Below are 18,180 nucleotides of genomic sequence, written 5' to 3'. Positions count from 1 at the left end.
TAATCTAAACTAAAAAATCTTTAAATTCATTCTTTAAAACTAAACATTCTTGTTAATTTTTTAATCTTTTTGTAAATAATTTCTTCCACTATTAACTTTAATTCAGATAAATCTCAATTTTTTCAGCCAATCGTTATCGTAATAGTTTAGACCTTCCTATATTTATGAACCTTCCTATATTATGTACTCAATGAGTCATCTATTCTTCATCTTCTAGGATTAACTCTTACTTCCGATCTTTCTTGGAAACCATATATCAAATCAGTTGCAAAATTAGCATCTGCTAAGGTTGCATCTCTTTATCAAGCTCGTCACTTTCTTACTTCGGATTCTATTCTCTATATCTATAAATTTCAAATCCGGCCTTGTATGGAATACTGTTGCCATATCTGGGGCGGTTCTTCTAATGATGCCCTTTCTCTTTTAGACAAGGTGCAAAAACGCATAAACATAGTTGGACCTGCTCTTGCAGTCAACCTCCAACCATTATCACATTGTCGTAATGTTACTTCTCTTTCTCTTTTCTACAAATACTATAATGGGCACTGCTCTAAAGAGCTAGCGTCTCTTGTGCCATCAACTAAAATTCATTCTTGTGTTACTTGTCATTCAATTAAGTGTCATCCTTTTTCTGTGACTGTTCCTAAGTACTCTAAAAATACTTATTCGTCTAGTTTTTTTCCTCGAACATCAGTTCTTTGGAATTCGCTTCCTTTATCTTGCTTTCCTGATTCATATAATTTGCAATCTTTTAAGTTGTCTGTCAATCGTTATCTTGCTCTACAATCTTCATCTTTTCTCTTTCAGTAACTTCCAACTTTAATTAGTGGCTGCTTGCAGCCTTGTTGGAAGCAAAGTTATTAAAAAATAAAAAAAATAAAACTACCAAACAATTTTTTAATTTTTTTTTTGATAATGTAAATGAAATACATAATTATCTCACCAGAAACACAGAATAATGTAAACTTTTCTTTTTTCAATACTAATTAAATAATTAATTAAATAAGTTATCTATAAAAACTAATGTTTTATAAAAAACTTATCATTATTAAGTTCTTCCAATAGAAACAGTATACTACTGCAACAAGAAAAAGGTCTCAAAAAATATCTTCTATTTATTGATTACTTAGTACTCAACAGAAATTTAAAATATATTATTTGAGTTTGTTTCTTTACAATTTCTCTTTGTACTGTTACTGGCCCAGGGGAATAACCTATTTAATATATTAGTAGTTTGTTTTGTGCTATGTGTTTTAATGTCAGGAAATGATCTTTTTTTTTCTATTTTTATGTTATTTAGGTGCCATTGACTAGTTTTGTAACTATTCAAGTGACACCTTACTAATATCTGTAAATTATTTGATGAATCTTATAAATTTTAAAAATACAGTAGAGTTTTAAAAAAAATATTTTAATTTTATAAATATTTTAATGAACATTTTTTTTATCCATTTAAAATTTTATGGTAGACAATATTTAATAATAGTTTGTCCTGCAAAAATTTCATAATTGATAAATTAATGTTGATTCTAACATAAAAGGTCAATTTTTTTGTTTTGAAATGAACTTTTTGATTTTATTATAAAGTCTGTTAATATATGTTAATGTTTTTAAAATGTTTCCTCACAAATTTTTTTTTAAGAAATATATTTTTCTTTTTAACTGAATTCCACACCCTTGCTTAACTTAATTGACTTCAAAGTCAAACTTTGAAGTCAATTAAGTTATTTAGTGGTTTAAGTTAATTAGGGTTTTCAGCTGAGTTTAGCTAGCTGAAATATATATATATATATATATATATATATATATATATATATATATATATTATATATATATATATATATATATATATATATATATAGATCTATAGTTTGTTGTCTTTGGGAAGAGCGGAAGGAAAAAAGTGATTCTTACGCCAACACATGCGCACTTTTAATTACTTTTGAATTTCGTCCAATATTTTTCGTGTTGGACGAAAGTCAAAACCATTAATTTAATTACAAATTAATTGTTATATAAAAAAACCACAAAAACGCAAATTAAACTGACCAGAATGTTTTTAAAAACATTCTGAATGTTTTTAAAACATTCTGAATGTTTTTAACAATATAAACAATGTTTTTATTTTCATTTTTTTTAATAAAATGTTTTTATTTTTATTTTATTTAATAAAATGTTTTTATTTTTATTTTTTTTACTGTAAATCATGCGCGGAGTGTTGCTACATAGACTATCTTATAGCCTGACTCGCAAGGGAGTGCTGCTACATCGACTGACAAATAGCCTGACTCGCAAGGGAGTGCTGCTACATCGACTGACAAATAGCCTGACCCGCAAGGGAGTGCTGCTACATCAACTGAGGGTTTGGTTGGGGCAGGCAGTCTATCATTATTAAAAAAAAAAATTCCATTCTTGCATTTTAATTTTTACTTTTTGTCAACAAAATATGGAAAAAACTTTTGGACAACATCTAAGGTTCTATATATATATATATATATATATATATATATATATATATATATATATATATATATATATATATATATATATATACATATATATTTATATATATATATATATATATATATATATATATATATATATATATATATATATATATATATATATATATATATATATATATATATATATATATATATATATAGAACCCTTAGATGTTGTCCGAAAATTCTTTCCATATTTTGTTGACAAAAAGTAAAAATTAAAATGCAAGAATGGAATTTTTTTTTTAATAATGATAGACTGCCTGCCCCAACCAAACCCTCAGTTGATGTAGCAGCACTCCTTTGCGGGTCAGGCTATTTGTCAGTCGATGTAGCAGCACTCCCTTGCGAGTCAGGCTATTTGTCAGTCGATGTAGCAGCACTCCCTTGCGAGTCAGGCTATTTGTCAGTCGATGTAGCAGCACTCCCTTGCGAGTCAGGCTATAAGATAGTCGATGTAGCAACACTCCGCGCATGATTTACAGTAAAAAAAATAAAAATAAAAACATTTTATTAAAAAGATTAAAAATTAAAACATTTTATTAAAAAAAATAAAAATAAAAACATTGTTTATATTGTTAAAAACATTTAGAATGTTTTTAAAAACATTCTGGTCAATTAAATTTGCGTTTTTGTGGTTTTTTAAAAAAATGAATAATTTGTAATTAAATAATGGTTTTAACTTTCTGACAACATGCAAATGTTGGACGAAAGTCAAAAGTAATTAAAAGTGACGTATGTGTTGGCGTAAGAATCATATTTTTCCGCTCTTCCCAAATGCAACAAACTGTATATATATATATATATATATATATATATATATATATATATATATATATATATATATATATATATATATATATATATATATAGCTGAATTCAAATTTGTATGGAAAACTGGTTTGGTGTATCACTTCTTTTGGATAAAACATTTTAAACATTTATTAAATATTTATTTTATAGGATACAAATGAAGAATTTAAGAATTTGTATGAAGGAATGCAAAAACATTACAAACTTAATCATAAATTACCTCCGCTTACTTCATGTCAATTTCAATTACAAGCTGCTAATAAACTTGGAGAAGGGTAACATTTCTTTTTTTATGGTTTTAAATTTATTGAAGTGCTCTATAGCAACACTATAGTTGTCATAGCAAATCTTGAAATACTATTTCATTTTGAAAACTTGACCATGGTCTTAATATGTTTTGAAAATTTTTGTACATTTTAAAAACGTGCTAAAAAAATTGTAACTTTACTATGAAGAAACTTAAAAAAAAACTTATTGTAAAAGAAGCAAATAAATCTTTGTAAAAAAAATAACAAAAAATAAATAAAAAATAACTTAACTAAAACTAAAATGAAATTACTTAAACTTAACTAAAATAAATAATAAACTATAATGATAAGATTATCTAAACTACGTTTGGAATAAATAACTTTGAATCGTTTTTTTTTACTAAGGTTTTTATAATACAATATTATGCGAAACCCTTTTTAAATAAAGTAAGAACTTACATTTAACAATTGTTCAATAAATGTTAAACATTTAAAGTTGAAAAAAAAAAGATTCTTAACAATTCGTTAGGTAAACAAAAGAAAAAACTATTAAATTGTTTATTTAAAAAGTTGATATAGTTTATTTTTTATTTAAAGATATTTTTTATAAAAATATTAATGAATAGCATATATAAATATAAAAAAATATATATGTTATTCATTAATGTTTTAATAAAAAATCATAAGCAGTGATTTGTTACTTTATTTAAATGCATTTGTAATAATATAAAAATATTCGTAAAGATCAAAATTATTTAATACAAATGGCTTTTGAAAAAGTTTTTTTTTTTTCACAACAAAATCATTTTTTTTTGAGTAAATTAACTTGATTTGACAAATTAATAATTCTTATATAAAGTTTTTTAAGGAGACCATCACTGTTTAAAGTCGTTGCTTTAAAAATTAAAAAAATTTTAAATTTTTTTTTAATTTTTTTTTTTTTTTTAAATATCTCATATAATTAAATAATATAAATAAAAATTTTTAAAACTTTGAATGATACTTTAAATAAAATCATTATCTACTTTATTTAAAAGCGTTTTGCTAATATAAAGATGTTAGTAAAGATAAATGTGTTGAAATTATTTATTTTCAATGTAATTAAAAAACAATTTTGTCAGGGCATTTGTTAAAAGCTATGGTTAAATCGTCAAAAAAAAAAATATTTGCGTGGTCATATAAAGACTTGAAACTGCATGCCTTCCTGGTCAAACCTGCATATATTACATCACATAATTTTCAAGAATTTTTTGACATTGTCTCCTTGGCTCCCCCTCCCTCCTCCTAGTCACAACAACTAACTCCTCCTCCTAGAGTGTGACATAATTTATGAAAACTTTTTTTTTTTTTTTAAACATCTTTGCTTGCAACAAGGCTGCAAGCAACCACTATTAGAGTTGGAAGTTACTGGAAGAGAAAAGGTGAAGTTTATAGAGCAAGATAACCATTGACAGACAACTTATAAGATTGCAAATTATATGAATCAGGAATGCAAGATGAAGGAAGCAAGTTCTAAAGAACTGATGTTCAAGGAAAAAAACTAGAGGAATAAGAGTTTTTGCCCATTAAAGTATTTATAGAAAAGAGAAAGAGAAGCAACATTACGACAATGTGATAATGGTTGGAGGTTGGCTGCAAGAGCAAGTCCAACTATGTTTACAATATGTTTTTGCACCTTGTTTAAAAGAGAAAGGGCATCATTGGAAGATCAACCCCAGATATGACAACAGTGTTCCATACAAAGACGGATTTGAGATTTATAGAGATAAAGAATAGAATCTGAAGTAAGAAAAAGTCAAGCACAATAAAGAGATGCAACTTAGCAGATGCTAACTTTGTAATGGATTTGATATATGGTTTCCAAAAAAGATTGGAAGTAAGAGTCAATCCTAGAAGATGAAGGGTAGATGACTCATCGAGTACATTACTGTTTATAAATAAAGGAAGATCTAAATCATTGCGATAACGATTGGCTGAAAAAATTGGGTTTTATCTTAATTAAAGTTCACCAGCCAATGTGAGCCCCATGCTGTAGCAGAAGTGAGATTCTTTTCAAACTCAAATGCTCCCTTCCAAGCAATCAGAGATTGTTGGCTTCTTATCAAGACAAGAATAAATAGTAGTATCTTCAGCGAACAATGTTGCCTTAGATATGAGAATATCTGGAAGATCGTAAATGTAAAAAAAAAAGTGTATAGGCCCAAGGATAGAACCTTGAGGAACCCCTGAAGTTACAGGATATGAGGAAGAGTGTTGTCCATCGAGGACAAGTTTTATATAATGATTGGTAAGGAAGGATTCAATAATCTTAAAGATGTTACCTGATACACTGTAAGAAGAAAGCTTATGGAGAAGACCAGCAACCAAAAACCTTGGTTATGATAAAAAGAAGACTAATGGGACGGTAGTTAGATGAGTCAGATTGCTCTCCAGAACTTTTGAAAATAGGAAAAGCACATAAAAGAATAGTCAGTGGATTCAAACCATGAATTGATTGAATTCTTACGAATGTAAATGTCCAAGCTAAGCATGTGACTAATGGAGTCTCTTCGAATTAAAGGAAGATTACTACCAACACTAACATCACAAAATGAGAAACTTCCAATCTAATAGTAGTTGCTTGCAGCCATGTTGAGAGTGAATTACTTTTTTTTTTTTTTAAAGTATCAAAAAATAAATGTAAACAATGGTTATTTTTAGTGAATATAGTACAATATTGGAATGTTTAACTTGTGGGGGACCCCCTAATACTCCTAATCAACCTGAACTTACAGAGTGCCATACTAATATGTTGAGTTTAAGCTGGAGTGAACCAGATGACAACGGCTGTAAGAATAATTTCTTATTCTAAAATTTAGTTATATATTAAATAATTTTATTGGTTTAATAAATATTTTTAAATCAAATATATAATATATTAATATAATTATTTTATTTACCAATTTATATTTATAAAAATGTAGCACCAATTTTGGAGTACAAACTTGAAATGAACAATCCGACTGATGTAAGCAGAAGATCTTTTTTACATTTGTTTTTTTTTACCTTTTTTACATTTGTTACCTTTTTTTTACCTTTTTAACATTTGTTACTTAAAGTGTGAATATATCTTCAGTTATATTAGCTATATGTGTTATATGCCATGGTTATTGATCACTAACATATACGCTTCATTAAGCTTATAAAATCAAATAATTTAAGTATGTGTTTATTTAGGCGTTAAAAATTATTTATTTATTTTTTTAAATTAGGGTTATGGTTTTATGGTACAATATTGCGGAGAATTAAATCACTTTACATGTAACAATCTTCTAAGGAACACACCATATACATTTCGAGTGAGAATGTTTTTATATTTCTGTTTCTGACCAAAATACTAGACATGCTTCAATGAGTGACATACTTCAAAGGTATACTTGACATACTTAAATGCTAAAAGGTGTTTTGGTAACATTATTTTATTTGAAAGAAAACAAATCAATACAAGTTTGGCATAACTCATACCAAAAATATTTGTTTTTATAATTTTTATTTTTAATCACTTGAGCATGAGACTTGGGTTAATTAACAAGTTTTTTTCTTAACGTTGTATATTATTCATTAGTTAACTTAAATATATTGTTGATCACATTATATAAAAAGATATTTTAATATTATATTAGGTTTAACACAGCAGCATGTTTTTTAATGAGAAACACAAAAGCCAATTTTTTTTTTTAGTTTAAATTAAATTAGGGTAAGTTCTGCCTAAATTCTGCCTGCTTTTATTTAAACAAAAAGTGTTAAGAAATATATCGTAAATCCAGATCAATAGAGAGTAGGACTACCTTTATCAGAACATGTAAAAATATTTTTTTTGATGACATCTTTGTGAGAGGAAAAGGGTTTTGTTGCATAAACTTGAAAAAACCATTTAAAATTGCTTATTTAAAATTGTCTAAATTTTGAATAATAAATTTAAAGCATAAACTTGAAAAAACCATTTAAAGTTGTCTAATTTTAAATAATAAACTAGTTTTGAAAATTTTAAAAATGCGGTTGATTATTAATTATTTAGATTTATTTAAAAGAGTTTTTTATTCTAAATCTAATGCTTTTATTTTATTATGTTTAAAACAAGAAGTTGAACAAATTGAATTTATTGGATAAAAACTTGGAAAAAAAAAAGAATGTAGAAAAGGTTATTATTATTTTATTAAAATTAATTAAATAATAATTAATAAAATAATAGTTAATTAAAAAAACTTTGAGACCCCTGGTTGTTGAAATATATTGTCATGGTTACACACACCTGGTTGTTGGAATATTTTGTCATGGTTACACATACCTGGATAAACTTATTATAATCATATTTTGAATTATAAAAATGCAAAAATGCGGAGAAAGCTAATTTTCCAAGTTTATTCCAAATTTAAATTTTATATAAAGAAAGCATCACAATCAGCATCACCTGTACAGCATTCATCATCAATTTCATCAACATCAACAACACCAATGTTTAATGTTTCAGTTAAATGTTACAACAAAATGCATATTTCTATAAGAATTGATTAAAATCTGCAATGAAAACATTTATTAAACAAATTCTCTGATAAACATATCTACAAATCTAAAAAGGAATCTGTAAGAATGAGAAGGTTTGACTGAAGACACTAAATTAAATGAGAAGCTCTGACTGAAGAAACTAAATTAAATGAGAAGCTCTGACTGAAGAAACTAAATTAAATGAGAAGCTCTGACTGAAGAAACTAAATTAAATGAGAAGCTCTGACTGAAGAAACTAAATTAAATGAGAAGCTCTGACTGAAGAAACTAAATTAAATGAGAAGCTCTGGCTGAAGAAACTAAGTTAAATGAGAAGCTCTGGCTGAAGAAACTAAATTAAATGAGAAGCTCTGGCTGAAGAAACTAAATTAAACGAGAAGCTCTGACTGAAGAAACTAAATTAAATGAGAAGCTCTGACTGAAGAAACTAAATTAAATGAGAAGCTCTGGCTGAAGAAACTAAATTAAATGAGAAGCTCTGGCTGAAGAAACTAAATTAAATGAGAAGCTCTGGCTGAAGAAACTAAATTAAATGAGAAGCTCTGACTGAAGAAACTAAATTAAATGAGAAGCTCTGGCTGAAGAAACTAAATTAAATGAGAAGCTCTGGCTGAAGAAACTAAATTAAATGAGAAGCTCTGGCTGAAGAAACTAAATTAAATGAGAAGCTCTGGCTGAAGAAACTAAATTAAATGAGAAGCTGAAACTAAAACAATAGTTAGAGAACAATAATAAAATAAAAGACTACAAAACATAAAAACGTTATGTCAATTGTGATTGACAAAAATTGTTTTCAAAAGTTTTCTGCACTTAAACATTTTTTTACTTGACACTTATTTCAAACAAAGTTCTTTATCTTTTGAAAAAAAATTCCATGAAAGAATGTTTCCCATCAAAAATTAATTATACTTTCTGAATGTTGAAATTATGCTAACTTACCCTGTGCAATAAAAATACAAGTTTTATTTACAAGCTTGAGAGAGTTTATTACTTCGATTGAATTTCGTTTGAAAATTCATTAAAATTCATGAAAATAAATCACGAAAAAAAAATCACAAAAAAATTTCTGTTTGAAACTTAGTGATTTGTTTTAATTTAACAACTTTGTAGTTTTAGAACGACAGAATAAAGTCAATTTTGCAACATTGAATCCTTTAGTTTTTTCAACCATAATAAACCTTACTTAAAACTTATTTAATATCTAACGGTCAAGAAATAGACAGCAAGTCTGGATAACTTAAGACTATTATATTGAAGAGTTTTATTAAAAATTGACATTGAAAATTTGTCAAATAGACAGCAACTTGATGATGATGCAATCCATTTCAGCATCATAACAATGTGAGAACTTTTTATTTTATTGGTTTAATTATTTACTTGTTTAACTGATTTTTGTTTTTTGGGATTTGGGTTTTTGAGTTTTTGCAATTGGTACAAATCTTTAGCAACAAAGTTTGAATAGTTATTTAATAGCTATTTTTAAGTAATTTGAAATAGAGATATTATTTTAAAATTTTAGTTATATTTAAATTATAAATAGATACATTCTGAACATGCCAAAGTATAATTCAGGAGGAAGAAATGAGGCAAGTGAATGGAATGAACTAAGTGCATTAAAAGATAAATTAAATAAGGCTAATGAGTGGAATGAAGTGACCATATAAGGTTATCAAATAAATAGAAATAGTGAGTGGAATGAAGTGACCGTATAAGGTTATCAAATAAATAGAAATAATGAGTGGAATGAAGTGACCATATTATGTGATCAACCAAATAAAGCTAGTGGGTAAAATGAAGTGATCATATTATGTGATCAACCAAACGAAGCTAGTAAGTGTAATGAAGTAACCATTTTAAGTTTTTAACCAAATAATACAAAAAAAAGAGAGTTAAGATTTAACATTTGAATTTTGGATAGGAGAAAGAAAAAAGAAAGTGCTAATGATGTTGCAAAAGTATTTAGCAATATACTCCCTCGGTTCCAAAATACTGTTCTGATTTGCATTCAACATAAAGAATTATTGAAAATAAATTATATTGTTAATTTTTGTTAATTTTTATATAAAATGTATAATATTTTATATAATAAAATATATTAACAAAATGTATTTTATAAAGAAAATAAAAAAAATTAACAACATAATTTGTTTTTAATAATTCTTTACGTTGAATGCAAATCTAAACAGTATTTTGGAGTATTAGTTTTAGATTGTGAATCCAATTTTTATCAAGAAATGATTTCTGGAATTTTTGGAATTACATGAAATGAAATTCAGAATTCCTATATAATTCTGGAATTGCAAAAAAATTTGATAGAAAAAAAAAGTTTCAAAGTATTCTAAATTAAATAAAGTTAAATTTTTTTAAGTATCTCAGTGAAACAAAACAAATTCAATGAAAAAAATGAAATAAATAAAACAAATTCAATGAGAAAAATAAATAATAAATAAAAACATTTTTTTTTATTTCTGATTTTTAAAAAAGGTTCTTAGCATACACAAATTATCCAGTGTTGTATCATTAAGTCTTGACCTAATTTTTGTTGAAAATGTTCCAGTGGCAGAAAAAGCTCTCTTTGCTTCAACACTTGTTGGAGGAATACACAACAGATTATTGTAAGTATTTTCCAAAAATGGTCCACGCGCCCCACTTTCATCCTAAAATTTAATTTAATTTCCTATTGCTGATTGAATTGATGGTTTTTTTAAAGTTCTTGTTCTTGGGAGTAAAAGTGACTTCTGGATTTTTTGCCATAGCAATTTCGCCTAGGAGGGTTCAGTTTTACTTTCATTAGGTTAAAGTTCAGATTCTATATCAGACTCAGAATTTGTTGAATCGACTTCCAGAGAAGTTTCATTATTAAGACGTTGGGCTAGGGTTAGAATAAAGTTATTTATTTCTGTTTAATAATGGACAAAAATACTCTTATGAATTTTTTTTCCCTTTGTCTTCATTATGTAGATACTGTAAAACATCAGATAAAATAGTTCTTTGGTTTTTATTTAAATGATCTAACATGAACAACATGCTGTTCCATCTACTTTTCAAATCTAACACAAGGTTTAACTCTTTTTTACAATCTTGCTTCACGTATTTTTGAAGCACTTCATTTTTCAAAAGCGAAGGACAGAATACTTTACCAACTTTTTGCACTTTAGTGATCAATGCTTGTAGTTGGAAATTTTTAGTGGTTTTTATAACATCAATTTCATTTTCCATGTCTACTCGCATTCCGTTTTGATCTCCATCAGATTCAAGATTCACTTTCACTATTATATTTCTTTTCCTCTACTTCAGTTTGCTTTTTATAGAATATAAAACATTTTTATTTTAAATATTTTTTTAAATATTTATTTTCATTTTAAATATTTTTATAGAATACATTCACTATTGCAATTTGAATTGCATGGACAAAACATAAAATTTATCTACACACTTTTTACATCGTTGAGGTACTGTCAGTCACAATGCCCAAAATATCATTGTTAATATTAAGTTGGTAAGTATCAAGCTTCTTTTCCAACATTAGCCATTAATACAAGCCCCTAATTCCAAATATGACCTCTTGATCCATGTACTTAAAGTGCTGGTTATGAGAAGTCCACTCATCAAGTGTGGCACTGAAAAATATCTTCTTCTTTTTTTGGGAAATTATTTTTGCAATTATTGGCTGGCAAATTTTTTTGCTGAAGTCCATTACAACCTTCTGTATACTGGTGGGTGATTTAAGAACATCAAATTCCCGCATTATTAAACATTTTTTTAAATTGTCTGAAGTACAAAAAACGTGAAACAATAATCTGTCTTAAACAATCATTCTTGATATTACTCTAGCAAAGCTTTTATCTAGTTTGAATTATAAAAAATTTTTAAAGTTTTGCTTTTTCTATTTAAATTAACAGCACTCACACCAGCAACATTCAAATCATTATCAATTTTTCATTTGTTTAATACATTGTTGTGGTTTGCTTGCAAATGGGTATTCATTGGTGTTGTACATCCACCCAGTATCTTTAAAACCTACTTACACTGTATGCACTTACCACTTAATTTTTTGTTCCTCGTAAAAAATAATTCCACATTGGTGTTGTACATCCACCCAGTATCTTTAAAACCTACTTACACTGTATGCACTTACCACTTAATTTTTTGTTCCTCGTAAAAAATAATTCCACACCAAATTTGATGAGTTCTCTTTGGATACATGTACAAAAATTTCTTCTTGGTGATCCGACATCCTAGAGATTAAAATTAAGTATACACAAGAAATATATGCAATGTTAAAACCAATAAAACTTATCTAATATGCTTTAAACAGGGCTTATATAATAAATGTTATATAATAAATATTATTAAAACTTGTGTAAACTCATGCAACTTGCTTTTTCACAATTTCACAATAAAATTTTTTCGCTGCTGTTTCAATAAAAACAAAATGTGTCACAATTTTTTGCTTTTCGAATCGGTTTTCACTTTTAAGCACAACAACAACAAAATTTGAATTCGAAAAAAGCGAATGTTATAAAAATCTGAATTATCCGGAATTCGGTTTCTTTCTATTCTGCAATTTCAGAGTGAACTGGATTAGTTGCATGGTTTTTCTTTTCAGCAAATATACCACCTAACATGTAAAAAATTATGAGCTGTTTAAAAAACTTGAACCAGGATGCAAACCACCAAATGGATATCTTTAGAACTCTTAGTAAAGATAAATAAATAAGTAATTAATCAAAATGTTGATGACTCTATTTTTTTGATGACTTTGCTTTAAATTTTTTAAGTTTGAAAATTAGTGCTCCAATTTAAAATATTTTAATATCATTAGAACAATGGTTAAGCAGCAATCCTGAATGTAAATGAAAATTATAAATAAAAGTTTGAGACCAATAAAGTCAGGTTTTTTGTTGTTTTTTTATTGTCTACGATCCTGAGTCATAGACAATATATAAAATCTTTAGATTTTGAATCAAGGATGTGGTTTCAACCTACTTGGTGTTGAATCTTTCAGATTCAGGGTAGAGCAAAACAGACAACACTTTTTGTACCATTGGTTTTGAAATATAAGGGTATTGTCATGGAAAAAGTAAACTTTATGTTTGACCTTCTTCTCCTTGGGGCTTCTTTAAACAGTTTCACTTAATCACAGTTAATTACACTCAGAAATTACACTTTATCACAGTTAATTACACTTAGCATTTACACTATCACAGTTAGTTACACTTTGCAGTTACATTACATCACAGTTAGTTACACTCACCAATTACACTTGATTAAAATTAATTACACTTAGTGTTTACACTTTATCACAGTTAATTACAATTTGCAGTTACACCTTATCACAGTTAATTACAATTTGCAGTTATACTTTATCACAGTTAATTACAATTTGTAGTTACACTTTATCAGTCACTATGCAGTTATACTTTATCACAGTTAATTTCAATTTGTAGTTACACTTTATTAGTCACTATGCAGTTACACTTTATCACAATTAATTACAATTTATAGTTACACTTTATCACAGTCATTATGCAGTTACACTTTATCACAGTTAATTACAATTTGTAGTCACACTTTATCACAGTCACTATTCAGTTACACCTTATCATAGTTAATGACAATTTGTAGTTACACTTTATCACAGAAACTATGCAGTTACATTTTATCACAGTCACTATGCAGTTACATTTTATCACAGTCACTATGCAGTTACACTTTATCACAGTCACTATGCAGTTTATCACAATTATAGAATTAATAGTTAATAACAAAGTTATTAAAACAAAAAGCTCGTAAAAAATTATGGTTAAAATTTATTTTTGGTAAATGGATTTTATTTGAGTGAAAATAATAAAGTTTGTTTGGTGATAATAGTAAAAGGATATATTCAGATTTCCATTCTAGTTTGTTTGTATGAAAGCTTAGTAAGAACAATTGACATAAAATATTTTAGTCTGAAATAAAATAAAGTTGCTGAAACACTTTGAGTCCTTTTTTAAAAGTTTATATGGTTAGCATTACGTTTGACTTGTGTAGATTAAAAATACTTGAATAATGTTGATTATAATATAATAAAATGAATTATATAATAATAATAATAATAGTAATAATAATAATAAAAGATACATTCAATATTTTATCTAAAAAAGCTTATGGCTACAAATGACTACGGATCAAGTAAATATAGTGTTCCTGTTACATATTCAACTTTGGCTGAAGCTCCTGGGAAGATGGCTAAGCCTATGTTAAATGGAAAAATTAAACCATTTTCAATTCCTATTAAATGGGGTAATTTATATTTTTTGTAATTATATAGCTTTTTACGTATTTTTGTCTGTAGTTTTTTTATTTTTTTTTATTGTGTAGCTTTTTATTTAGTTTTTGTACAGTTTTCATTTTTTTAATTGTTATGCAGTTAAACTTTTAACAAAGTTTGAACGTACGCTCTCTCTCTCTCTCGAGAACGTAAGTTTAAACGTAAGCTCTCAAGTTAAAAAAAAAAACAATTTTAGTTATGTGGCATGATGATTAATGATTTGTTAATAACTAATTATTTTAACAAAATTCTGAGTTTCTTTGTCAATTACTGTAAGTAACTTGAATATAAAAAAAAGTTTGTAGCTTTTGTTTTTGAATTTTGGAAAGAAAAAAAATTAACTTATATGGTTTGTGGTTTTAACGTTAGTAAAGTTATGTGGGCTAAAGTTTTCAAATCACTGCTTTAAAGTATAAGATATTTTTAGATATCAAAAACTTAGACTTCAAAATACTGAAAGTGACTTCTAACAACCTTTAAAATCTAACAATTCTAAAACTCATTTTAGAGTAAAGTCTAAATGTGTCATTACATAAGTTTTTTTTTTTTTTATAAATGAGTACTGAAAAATGAGACTGGATTTAAACAAACATTTCTTTCAAGGTATAAGGTAAAACAAAAAGAAAAAATGTTTTAGAAAGTATTTTTATTCTTGTTTTTATCTATATGATTAGTTATTTCCAATTAAACTATACCTTCTGACTTTATCAACTAGGCCTGGTATAGATTGAGCTAAACACTGTATAGCTCAATATCAACTTAATTATGAAAATACATATTTTTTTAAGATTTTCTGCATGCTAATTAATCTTGTAACATCTTTTACCTGTATTTCGATTAAACAAGGATTTTTTTAAATGCTTCAAATATTTTCAATAGGACAATATGCAGGGTTGTCCGCTTTCTCAACAAAATGCACTTTTTTTTGTTAAGGTAAATGATTACTGTTTTTGCATAGTGAGATGATGCCGAATGGGGCCAGAATACATATGCACCATCTGAATGATAGTTGTCAATGAATGGAATAAGTCTCTTTTTAATGCATTTGTTTAAGTAGATTTCTTGATTTACAGCCAGTCTACTAGGCACAAATGAGTGCTGAGAAATACCATTTTCAGAAAAAAGCAATCCATAGAAGTATTTTTTTTGAAACTTTTGTTTTGTTTGGTATTTAATTGTAGATGAAGTAGATTTTACATCACTTGTATAAAATATATCATTTTCATTAATAATTAAGTGCTTTAACATGAAATATAACTCATAAATAATTGATTTATGATTTTTAAATTTCTGACACAGTCAACTGCACTTAGTTCTGACAACTGCACTTCAAAGTTCTGCTTTTTGCTTTAATTTTTTTTAAATATTGAAAAAAATAAAACTGGTTTAATTTTTACCTGTTTTACTACTTTGCCTATATTTTAAGTACTTGTTTTGCACCTTAAAAAAAGTGATCAAACGCAATAAAACTGTCACCAATTGTCTATTTCATAAACTTTACCCTTTGACTTATTTTTTTGCAAATACTTTCAAATGAATCAATAATATTTTCTTAGAGTATTCTCAAATAATATATTGAAAAATATAATTTTGCATCAAACTCAATAAATTTCTTAACAATTTTAAAATGACATGCATTTCAAAATTATAATATTGAGCTAAAAAATGGAGCCTAAATCAATAAATATATATAGTACTTACAATTGGCACCAGGAAGAGGTTTAAAAAGAATCCCCCATAAACTACAGCAAACAGTAAATTTCCTAAACAACATGTTTCTAGTGACTGCATAGATTGAAAAAGGTGGCTAGCATTTTACTTGGACTGTTGTGAACATTGATGTTGTCAGATAAAGATAAAGTTTTATGCATAACCTGTATTTTAATTGTTGGGTAGTACTAACGTAAACATAAAACCGTTGGAAGATATCATAATTCTAATTAATCTATTAGCCATTTATTGATATTTATTGATACTATAAAATGTTTTGTATAGATATAGAAGATGTGGAATGCTCTATTTATATGTTTTTATTTAGGATTACCAAAAGATACTGGCGGGGATCAAATAATTGGTTATGTTTTGGAAATGGATGATGGTTTAGGTATATATTATAAAATGTCAAGGGTGACAATATATATATATATACATATATATAACCTTAATCAACCCTTCCCAGGAAACATGTGCAGTTTTTTGTCTTTTTTGTCTTGCATGAGTATTTTATTCAAGACAACTTGGTCACAGCCATTTGAAAATTTTATTAGATTAAGTGTTGCTGAAAAAAGTTTCAAAAACACAAAAAGCAAAACTAACAAAATAGGAATTTAAAATAAACTTAAATAGAAAAAAAAAATCAATAATTTAAATAATTTGTGTACTGTTTTTATTTTTGTTTTTTTAGTGTGGTTGTTATTTTCAGCAACAAAAAGTAATTCAAAAAAATAAGTCGAAGCAAAAAAAAACGGTTTTAAGTTATAAAGAATGATTTTTCCTATGTTTTTTTGTTTTTTGTTTTTTAAAAGCAAAAATATAAATTGCCATCTGTTTGTAAAGTATACTTTTATAATTTTAATGTAACAAGTATATTATCCCTATAAGAAAACGCCTATGCAATGCATATACTGTGCAATACATGCGTATACTTTTATGTGCAACTTTTTTTATTATATAATTATATTTATATGTTTCTTGAATATACGCACAAACAGCTTATTTGAAAAGGGCGTTAAATTCATACACAATATGTTCATGATTCGATTCCTACAACTAATTTTTTTTTGTTTTTCTTTCAAATACCGCTGAATTATGTTTGCTTTTTAATGATTTATCTTTTCTTATTTGTATATAAAAAGTCTTTTTGTTGTAAGTTTTTGAATGATACACATCTCATCACATCTCAGATTTCTTATACCATTTAAGCCTTTCAGTGTATTTTCTAAGTAAGGCACACACATATGTATATAGTTTTTAAACTTCAATTAGGCCATGTCGTCATAGCTTTAGTTGTTTCATATTACCTTTCTTTTCCTGTATGTTTTTTATCGGCAATTTTTATAGCATTTTTTTTTTACATTTGGCTCTGTGCATGTGTAAAAAAACAAAAAAAATTAAGAAGAAGTGGGTCTCGAACCACAAACATTTGTTAACAAAGTTAATGCCTTATCCAAATAAACTAAATGTGCGTACAGATACCAAGAGAAAAAAATCATTATATAATACAAAAAGCATACGCTTGCATTACATAGACGTTTTCATATAGGGACAATATACTTGTTACATTAAAATTATACGTATATATTTTACAAGCACATTGCAATTTATATTTTCGCATTCCTTTTTTTTTTAAAAAAAAGAGGAAAATCATTCTTTTTAATGTAGACTTAAAACTGTTTTTTTATTTTTTTGCTTTGCCTTATCTAATTTTGTTGCTGAAAATAACAACCACTCTAAAGTAACAAAAAAAAAAGCAGTACTCAAATTATTTAAATTATTAATTTTTTTTATTTTTTTCACTTTAAAATTACTTTTATTTCCTATTTTGTTAGTTTTGCTTTTTTTGTTTTGGAAACTTAGTTTTTTTCCTCAATGATTATTATAATGAAACTTGCAAACGGCTGTGACTAAGTTGTCTAAAATAAAATACTTCTGTGTGGTCATACAAGACAAAAAACCGCACACGTTTCCTGGGAAAGCTTGTTGATGAATACTTGTGAAGGCCATAGCATGTAGAAACAAATTGAGCACAGTACTT

At 26.5% G+C, this 18,180-nt stretch overlaps 1 protein-coding gene across 1 annotated transcript in view; it reads left to right on the top strand.

Moving 5' to 3' along the window:
• The window catches only part of LOC100205987 (fibronectin type III domain-containing protein 3B), a 69,226-nt gene that overhangs the window by 24,788 nt on the left and 26,258 nt on the right, over positions 1-18,180 (top strand). The window contains exons 7-12 of the mRNA XM_065788949.1: positions 3,468-3,592; positions 6,266-6,393; positions 6,529-6,572; positions 6,817-6,903; positions 14,260-14,398; positions 16,465-16,530. Coding sequence (XP_065645021.1) covers positions 3,468-3,592; positions 6,266-6,393; positions 6,529-6,572; positions 6,817-6,903; positions 14,260-14,398; positions 16,465-16,530 — 589 coding nt within the window. The remainder of the gene's footprint in view (positions 1-3,467; positions 3,593-6,265; positions 6,394-6,528; positions 6,573-6,816; positions 6,904-14,259; positions 14,399-16,464; positions 16,531-18,180) is intronic.

The sequence above is a fragment of the Hydra vulgaris genome, chromosome 01 (genome assembly GCF_038396675.1).
Source record: "Hydra vulgaris chromosome 01, alternate assembly HydraT2T_AEP".
In the NCBI taxonomy this organism is placed as follows: Eukaryota; Metazoa; Cnidaria; class Hydrozoa; order Anthoathecata; family Hydridae; genus Hydra; species Hydra vulgaris.
The sequence above is the reverse complement of the archived record's forward strand: the minus strand, read 5'-3'. Positions and strand labels throughout refer to the sequence as shown.